At 52.6% G+C, this 9518-nt stretch overlaps 1 protein-coding gene across 1 annotated transcript in view; it reads right to left on the bottom strand.

Moving 5' to 3' along the window:
• Positions 1–189: 189 nt before the first annotated feature.
• Scn2b (sodium voltage-gated channel beta subunit 2) overlaps positions 190–9518 on the bottom strand; it is a 13366-nt gene continuing 4037 nt past the window's right edge. The window contains exons 2-4 of the mRNA XM_005347224.3: positions 5295–5461; positions 4803–5013; positions 190–4267 (exon numbers count right to left, since the gene is read on the bottom strand). Coding sequence (XP_005347281.1) covers positions 4068–4267; positions 4803–5013; positions 5295–5461 — 578 coding nt within the window. The 3' untranslated portion in view covers positions 190–4067. The remainder of the gene's footprint in view (positions 4268–4802; positions 5014–5294; positions 5462–9518) is intronic.

Here is a 9518-nt window from a genome sequence, read left to right as displayed (position 1 = left end):
TTTTTTTGCAATGTGGGTGATTTTGAGTCCCCTCAGATTCAGCAGGATGCATGGTGTCTGGGCAATGAAAGGGCATTAGGGCTTCCCATCAGACTCCCAGAAAAACCTTCCCCTCCCCCAGTCTCCTCCTACCCCTACCCTGGAAAACAAACAAACAAACAAAACAAAACACGCCACACTAGAGAGATATTCAGGGGAGACAGTGTGTTTATTGCAGCCAACAGATCCAAGCAACCAGACAAACCGCTAAAGAAACTCAGCCTGTTCCCAGCAGTCAGGTCTCAGAAGACCACTTGTTTAAGCTTCTCTCCCCTCCCAACCACTCCTTCCAACCGCCAAACAGCATGTAGAACCTAGACATGCATAAGCGCTTGCTATGCAGCTGGGCTCTCCCCCAAAAGCATGAAGAACATTCCATAAGGAACCTTTGGTGAATCTACTAGGAAACACTGAGACGTGGTTATGCCCTCGCCCCAACAGTGTAACTTTTGGGGTGGGCATAGTGAGATGTTTTATATATGCATATATAATATATCTATACCTATATAGAAAGGCTATGTACAGTCGCATCAGCAAGCGTCAATAAAGGAAGACATCCGCAAGAGGCACAGCAAGGCCGTCTATCCTTAAGACATATGTAGGAAGAAAGTTTTCTTGGTTTATCACCCGTTCCAACTGCACCAAGCCATTCCTATGACCTGGGACTAACTTCTTTGGACCTGGCCGGTATTTCCACCTGTCTGCCTCCTTTACCTGATCTTGTAAATATTTAGCAGCCCAGCTTTCCCAAGGAGACTCGCAGGCAAACGTGGACCCAATCAGCTTTTCCTTTTTTATAAACTGGGAATAACTGATGAGTTCATCGCCGGAGGGGCAGAGAGCTATTTCCAAAGCCAGTTCCAAGGCACCTCAAGGCATTTTCAGTCCTGAAAAATTGTGCTTTGTTCTCATAAGCTAAATCCCATGGGTTAGCCAGCCCATCTTTCTTTGCAGTGGCCCGTAATTAGGAGGAAGAGGCAGATGGGATGTGTGGCGGGGGTTCTGGGAGGGCAGGAAAGGCAGGAGTGATTGAGAACACAGTGGTGGGAGCATGCAGCCAGCAGTGGAGCCCAGAGCCCACGCAGCAGCGAGAGAGCAGTTTGCAGGCATAAGCTGGGAAGCAAGGTCGAGTAAGGCTCCGGTGGAAACATCTCACGGTTTCCCACCTCACCTCACAGAAGCCTGGCTTTGTTCCCAACCTCACAGCCCAGAGGCCCTGGAGGAGGGTCTAAAGCCGCTCCAGAAGAAAGTGAACGTGAGGGCAAGCACCTGGGGCAGAAACAGCTCCTGGCCCAGCCTGTGGGGTCCAGAGACAGCATTGTTCTCCCTTGCTCTCCCTGGACCCCACTCCATCAGGGCAGAAAAGAAAAAGACCCCAAGAGACTCCAGCTTCTTAAAGAGACAGACCTTCTTAAAACAACCCTCAGGGGATCTCACAAGTAGCCCACCTAGTGTGAGCAAAGTCAGTGCATCCTGAGAGAAGAGGGCATTGTGCAAGGTGATGAGAACTCACTGTTCCAAGCGGCCGAAGTATATACCACCACCTCTGGTTCCAGCTGCTTTGAAGTGCCCACCACTCATCTCTCCACCCTTGGCTGGCTGGCTTGAAGGATAAACAGTGCCTACCTGCTCCAGGCATCCTGGTGGCTTAGCCTATTCCCTTTGGTGGTATGTTGCCTGACAGTTAGGTACTGAGCCAAAGAGTATAGAACTTTCAGAAGGGCTAGATTCACCTTACTGGGAGTTCTCTGGTTGGATAACCATCCCCTACTCCATGCTCAACCTCCCTGACCCCTCCCAGTGGTACCTTCCCTCTTCCCTTACCCTCTTACTTTCCCAAGCTCCACATTCGAAAGCCTTCTTCCTTCTCCCCTGACTCTCTTGTGGAAGCAGTGGCTACAGAGGCAAAAGTAGATGCACCAAAATATTAATCTTGGTCCTACCGTGCAGATCTGGCAGTCTCTAACCCTGTTATGGCTTTGTAATTCTCCTGGCACCCAGCACAGTGCCTGGCATAGAGCAGACGCTCAAGAAATGGTTGTTGAATGGAAGTGAATTAAAGGAAACCTCCCATCTGCTCTCATTGTGTCTTCTAGTTGGCTATCTGATAAGCAGAGGCAAGGATTGGTCCCTGAGACTGTCATGGTCCTGTATCCACCACACTCACTCCTTACCCTGGACAGCTAACTCCCTGAGCTTATAGGGGCTGAATTCCTGGGAGCGGAGCGGGGCTAGATGAACCCCACCACCACCACACACAAACACCTTCTAGACTTGAGGTCCTCCTACCAGGAAGCTCTGTTTGTTCTAAGTGGGGACCAGGGAGCCAGAATTGGGCAAGACCTTCCTTCAGCTTCTGTTGGCCACTTCAGTCTCCTGATCTGTAGGAGGCTCTGGGCATCTCCCAACACCATGCTCTCCAGTGAGCGGTTTCTACCCCACCTTTCTCCCCGGCTCTAGACTTAGACAAGTTCCTTATAATGATAGTAAAACGGCAGTGAAAGTTGGCTTTGCACAAGAGCAGCTCTCTCCCCTGCAAAGGGAGTTCTGGGGCAGTGAGTGCTCAGAGGCTCTATTGAGTCTGCTCACATTGCCCTCCAGCCTTCTCTTTCTTCTTGCCAAAAACCAGATGGAAACCCTGCCAAAGGCAACTAAAAACCCCCAACTGAAGCCCTGAAGGAAGTTGCTCTCTATACACACACACTACACACACACACACACACACACACACACACACACACACACACACACACACACACACACACACACACACACACACACACACACGAGTTCTGAGCCTTGGCTGCTAGTGGCTGAGACCTAGGTGATCATCTTGTTTGAGAAGGCAGCTAAACGTGTTTGTAATGAAGCCAGCACCCCTTGGTCCCCTAGCAGATTCCAACAAAGGTCTCCTGCTGAGGGTCCCTAGGGTGGGGCGTGATTCTGCTGGGGGATCAGTAGCGGGGGTATGATCCTGATGGGGGGTCCCTAGGATGGTACATGATCCTGCTGGGGGTCCCTAAGGTAGGGCATGATCCTGCTAGGGGGTCCCTAGGGTGGGTATAATCCTGCTGGGGGTCCTTAGGGTGGGGCATGATCCTGCTGGGGGGTCCCTAAGGTAGGGCATGATCCTGCTGGGGGTCCCTAGGGTGGGGTATGATCCTGCTGGGGGTCCCTAGGGTGGGGTATGATCCTGCTGGGGGTCCCTAGGGTGGGGTATGATCCTGCTGGGGGTCCCTAGGGTGGGACATGATCCTGCTGGGGGTCCCTAGCGTGGGGCATGATCCTGCCTGATGCTGCTTTTTCAGCAATGCTTCTGCAGTATCCCCAAGAGAGCCGTAGTCAACAGAGAACCAGAGTCTCCCTGGGAACAGCTAGTGATGGAAATGAGGCCAGAGCCAAGTTCTCTGGGCCAAGGCTCGTGTCCAGGAATGCCCCAGCCCCAGCTTTCCTTGAGCGCCCTCGAAATGCACTTGACTTGAAATACATTTTTAAAAATGCGCCCCACAAATGGCAGGACCCCACCTTCATCCCCAGCCTGATGGTTGTTCTGTGCTGGGAGTAGCCAGAGGAACACAGCAAAGCCACCATGAGTCATTCCCATGGTGCCTCTGGTCAGCACAGGACACCCTCCCTGCATACATACACACTGCTACCCCCACAGTTTAAACCACCATCAGACCAAACCGTAGACAAGATGGGCAACCAGCCTCTTCTCCCACTGCCCTCCCACCCCTTCCCATCTTTGGGACCACACACATGGTCTTTCTTCCGCAAAGACTGACAGGCTAGAACCCTTCTCTGCTTCCCCAGGGCTCGCATATCTCAGACACCAAGGCAGTTTCCGGATGAAAGGGAGGGAGGTCACCCTTGGTATGGGTGGTGGGGGGATGGGAAGTGAGGCCCCAGGTCGATCTGGGGTCCTGCTTGAGAGAAGCACACCAAGAGAGAGCAGGCAGGGTCACACTGTACAGGGCAGAGAGCGAGAGGACACAGGACACAGGGAGGGGCGTCGGGGTGGGCTGCGGTTACTTGGCACCGTCTTCCATGTTGCCTTCACCGTCCGTCTTGCCCTCCTCCTCAGTCTTCAGGTCATCCGTGCTCAGCTTCTGCTCCTTTTTCCTCCTCACGCACTTGACCACCATCAGCACCAAGATGACCACAGCCAAGAAGCCCCCCACTGAGGCACCCACAATGACCGCCACCGTGGAGTCCCGCTCTGGGGGCACTGAGGAAAAGAAGCAGAGCCGTAGAGCTGGGGAGAAGATGTCCTGTCTCCCCTGCTCCCCAAAATATGAGGGACTCTGATTTGACTCATCTTCACGGACAGGGCATTAGTCAAAATCAAAGCAACCTAGACCACTGACGGCTAAACATCCCTACCACCAAGCTTCCTCAATGAGCACCTCCAGCCCCAGAGTGGAGTATTCAGGATTGGGGACTTTGAGATCAGACCCAAATTTGACTGTAGGAGTTAGGGATTGTATGATATGCTCGAACCCCAGTTTCCTCGTCCATACAATGGGCATAATAGCTCCTGTCCCCATGGGTTTTGTGGAGGAAAAGAGGCCAAGCCTACGAAAGCTGCTGTTATTGCTAAGGGCTATGATTGTGGTTGGCTTGTTCCCCCAAGGCCAGAGAGAAGGCTTGGAGGCCTTCCACCAGCACAAGCACCTGGAGATGAGACGGGCTGCCAGTCTCTCCCTGAAGTGCCGAAGCTGGGGAGAAGGGTCAGTGTCTTTCAGCAGCCCAGCCCCCCTTACCTTCCAGAAGGACCTGCAGGTAGATCTTGCCATGGCCACGGTGGCGGTCCGGGGGGTTGGTGATATAGCAGTTGTAGATGCCTTCGTCTTCCAGCTGCACGTTTTTCAGGGTCACCGACACGTCATACTTACTTGGGTTCCCGGAGAACTCTACACGGTCTCCAAACCGCTCCAGCTTCAGGTTAATGATCTTCATTCGGAACTGGAGGAACTGGGGTGTCCGGGGGTGGGGTGGGGGGAATAGCAGGGGCAGATGATTGAGCAAGGGGCAGTGAGGATCATAGGGACACATCCGACTCCCACGAAGAAAGGGGGTTTAGCCTCAAAAGGGCCATTCAGTTGTGGTGACATCATGCCCTCTGTGTCAGACATCCTAACCTAGAGTCCTCTGAGGCCCTGGTCTAGGGCAGATGTAGGGATGGGAGTGTTGGGCTTTATGCTTTCGGGGCTCTTGCTCCCCCCCCCCATACTTCCTCCTCCACTGGGACTTACCATCTCCTCTGAGCAATTGCTACATTCCTGGTAAGTCCAGTTTAGAGAGAACTGTTTGTGGTTCACGGTGTAGCAGGAGTTGAAGGTACAGGGCAGGCGGGTATCGGACCCATTGAGGACACTGAGAGTGGTGGGGACTGTGACTTCCATGCTCCGTCCTGGGGGTACTGCAGACAAAACCATAATCTCGTAAGGATGCTGGGAGACAGGGCTGGAGGGTTGCAACCCCTCTATAATCCGTGGGGGGGTAGATGGAGAGGGGCAGAACAGTGGCGTTAGGGGGCATTGGCTGGGTGGACAGCTGTTGTTGGGAAGGCAAAGCCCATGAGGGGCACCAGATGTGGTCATCAGGAGGAGGGGGGCAGAACACGGGCAGAGGAAAGCCATCGAATACTCTACCAGATCATGGAGAGCCAAATGGCCTCAACCTTTTCTAAGGCACTGTGAGCAGACTCCCTACTTGCCTCTACCTTCCCTAATGCCATTTCCCAACCAATTAAGAGGCTTCACTGGGCTTGCCTTGGTTCCCCCTTGTTCTCCATATACTTCTGGTCATCTTGACTGTGCTAGAGCCCCTCTGCCAGGGGAAGCATCATTGTCCCTTTGGGGCAGGCAGCTAAAGCGTGGTGAAGGCTGGGAAAGCCTCCCTCTCGCCTAGCCCAGCACAGGCATCTGGTCATCCCCAGGCTCTCTCAGACAAGAAAGAGGGCACACAGGGGGGACAAGGAGTCCCAGGAGAAGAGGTGTCACTCTAAGGACCTGCTGATTGGCCTAGGAGATGAGCTCGCCTTTGGAAAATGTCGGCCTGGACACACGACAGCAAAAAGCCGGTTCGAGTTGGCAGGTGTCAGGGTAAAAACAGAAATTTCTTTGAGGTCCTGTCTGAGGCACCGGACTCAGGTCAGGGCCTGGGTGCTGCTAGTCAGAAAAGTGCCACTAGGTAGGGTACTCTAAGCAGAGCAGAGCTTAAGGAAGACAGGTGAGCTGCCTAGGGCCCAGCAGTCACAGAGACTTGTATTTTCCGGGCTGAAAATACCTCCTCAGGTGGACCCAGGCTGCCTCAGATTAGCCCTGACCTTAATTCCAAGATCCTTATCCAAGACTGTTAAAACTTCACTCTGAAAAATTAATTTAGTATTAACAGGGCTGGGAGTTGCTCAGAGGCAGACCCAGCAGTGGCAGTCACCATTACTCCCTCAGTCGTGTTCATTTCTGATTTCGTCATTTTTTTGTTTTTGTGTTGTTTTTTTTGTTCTGGATTTGTTGTTATTGTTGTGTTGCTTTGCTTTTTTTTTTGTTTTTGTGGGGTTTTTTTTTGTGGTTTTTGTTTTTGTTTTGTTTTGTTTTGCAGGGTTGGGGGTGTGTGTGGCTCCTCTTATAGTCCAGGCTGTCCTGGAACTAGCTCTGTAGCTAAGGATGGCATTGAACTTCTGACTTGCCTACCTCAGTTCCTGAGTGCTTGCATTCCAGGGGTGTGCCATCCCACCCAGTTTATTTCCTGCTGGAGATCAAACACAAGACTTCATGCGTGGTCGCCAGGCACTTTCCCGACTGAGCCACATTCCCAGCCTTCATTCATGCTAGCAAATGTACTGTATGCCAGGTGTACAGTCTCAGGCCCTGGCAGTTGCTACTAGGAAGCAGAGTCACTACACTGTGGGACTTGTATTCTGGTGAGGGGGCATAGAACAACAACAAAAGTAGGAATGTGGTTGTCTGGAGCATTACATGATGTGGATTGTAAGGACTAACATATGGCAGAGGGCAGTTGTTTTATTCAGGGAGGTCAGGGAACAAGGCCCCGAGAAAGTGACATTCAGGAAGCCTCTAATGCAAGAGAAGGAACGAGCCCTTTGGGACTATCAAGGGCCACATCCTCGTGGCGGGGATGGACCTTCTTCACACATCTGAGACAAAACAAGTCAGGGCATGGTAAAATCTGACATCAGAGTTGGGCGAGGACCCAGTCAGGGGGCCAGAACACAGGAGTTGGGGTGATTCTGGGGAGTTAAGTGTGGGTGTGGCCAGCTGAGATGCCAGCTGAGTGAAAATTACAGCTACAGATTGGGGCAGAAGTATGCCCCCCACACACACCTTGGATTCTATTCCAGCTCTAGCCTCAATCAACTGTAAGAAATGTAGGCAGACTCCTTCACCTCCCCATGCCTCAGCCCCCTCCTCCAGAAAACCTAACTCCGGACACTGTTGCCTGGTGGCTCAGCACCTGGCAGCTGCTATTAACCTCATTCTCCTTAAGTTCCGTTTGGGGGACAGAAAGAGAGCAGGGCATGGCCTGTGGGGGAGAGATCTCTAGACTTCAGAGTAACCTAGAGACAGACTCCCTTGAATTTCCGTCAGATCTAGCTAAGGAACCAGACCTCATTCCCAGACACAAGTACGGCAGCCCTCAGGCTGTGAAGCTAAGCCTGCCCAGAGCGTTCTGCTTGCTCAGGCCAACCCCGCAAAGCTCAGAACTTAAGGACAGGAGGTTCTGTACTGCTGGCTGGGACGGTTCCTCCAAAGCCCGGATGGGGGGTAGACCTATGGACCTCACCTGCAGGGCCAATGACTCTAGCTAAGCATGGAAGTGCTCACAAGGGGAACGGAAGCTGGGGAGGCTAATGGGGTCCCTCCCAGGAGGGACGGAGCCCAGCTCCCGCGGCTCTTGCACTTTCATATCCAGCCTAAAAGTACCTGGCTCGGTGCCAGGCGAGGAGGAGGTGTGCAGAAAATATTACCACCGCCCCGACTCTGCAGAGGCTGGGAAATCTGAAGGGAAGAACTGATGGAGGTTTGTCCTGAGTTTACCTCCAATGCTGGACATCCCAACCTCTCCGGTCCCTCCCTCGAAAAGGGCTTCCCGTCCCCCTCAAAGGCGCTGAAACGAACTAGCTCGGCAAAGTCCGCCCTCTCCAACCTGTCCCGCCCTAGCAGTTGAACTTGAATGTCTGATTGACATATCCCTTCATCGTCTCATCTAGAAGAAGCCACCATGCCACCATGGCAGGCTTCAAAGTTATAAGGAGTCAGAGGCGTTTTCCAGGCTGGTGCCAGGAGACAGAGAAAGGTGCAATGCGGATTCCCCCTGCATGTGCCCTGCAAGAGGCACGAGATGGAATTCGTGTGCCCTCTAGTGGCCGGAGAGGTCAATTATCGAGTCCCACCAGCAGAGAAGAAACCCCGGAGCCGGCCCCAAACTAAAGAAAGTCAGAACTAGGGGAACCTCCAGGGTTGTAGATCAACTGTAGTCCTTTTACTGTGAGGACAGGGGACAATGAGACACTCTGAGAACAGGGACAAGCTACTGAAGCTAGGAAGATGACTCTCACTTTCTGATCCAAGATTCAGCCCAAGACCTCATGAGACTCTCAGGGGTTCCAATCTCCCATCAGTTGGCTCTCACTATGTTCAGGAAAGCTTTGGGCAAGGTCAGAGCTCAGTAGAGCCCGGTACTTCTGGAAAGTAGACCGATCCAGGCCCACTGAAAGGCCCTTCCATCATAAGCGCCTTCAGCGCTGCCGCCGGCTCTGCTTTCCATAGCTACCTGGCCAAGTGCGCCATAACTGGCAAGCGTTATCTATTGCCGGTCGCTTTCAGATGAAGAAGTGGGACACAGAGAAATCAAGCGGCTAGCCCTAGTTCACTGCCAGGAGGTTATGAAACTAGAACCTGAATCCACGCTGCCTGGTTCCAGAAAGGGCTGAGGTGCGGAGTCGAGCTGGCTGGGGATGTTATTGTCATTCCAAATAGTCCTAATGTGTAGCAGACGGTGTTCGATTAAGGAACTCACTCCACAGTGGGAATCCAAGACTTTCCTAATTCCTATTTGGGACCAGGTCTGAGATCTAGGTCTTGTGATTACCAACTCACAAAAAGAAGGTGATGGGAAAAGGGACGTGTAACGGTGTGACAACCCGGGACTGACCCACCTGGGTCCTTCAGGCCCTGACCATCAACTGTCCTCCCTGGCCCATCCTGCAGAGACCCTGAAACTGGGTTTTTCTGCCAAACACCGTCACTTCTAAAATCTGGAAGTAAATTCCCGTTACTCCTCCTTCTAGCCCTAAAGCAGTCTATAAGTTTTATTCTTGAGGAGAAAAAAAGGAAAAGGGAAGGAAGGAGAATAGGAGAGGAGGGAGCAAAGAAGAAAGGAAAAGGAGGAGGAGGAAGAGGAGGAGGAGTAGGAAGAGGAGGAAGAGGAGGAGGAGGAGGAGGAGGGGAGGA

This window comes from Microtus ochrogaster, chromosome 5 (genome assembly GCF_000317375.1).
Source record: "Microtus ochrogaster isolate Prairie Vole_2 chromosome 5, MicOch1.0, whole genome shotgun sequence".
Classification (NCBI taxonomy): Eukaryota; Metazoa; Chordata; class Mammalia; order Rodentia; family Cricetidae; genus Microtus; species Microtus ochrogaster.
Note: the sequence above shows the minus strand (reverse complement) of the source record. Positions and strands in the feature narration are given on the sequence as shown.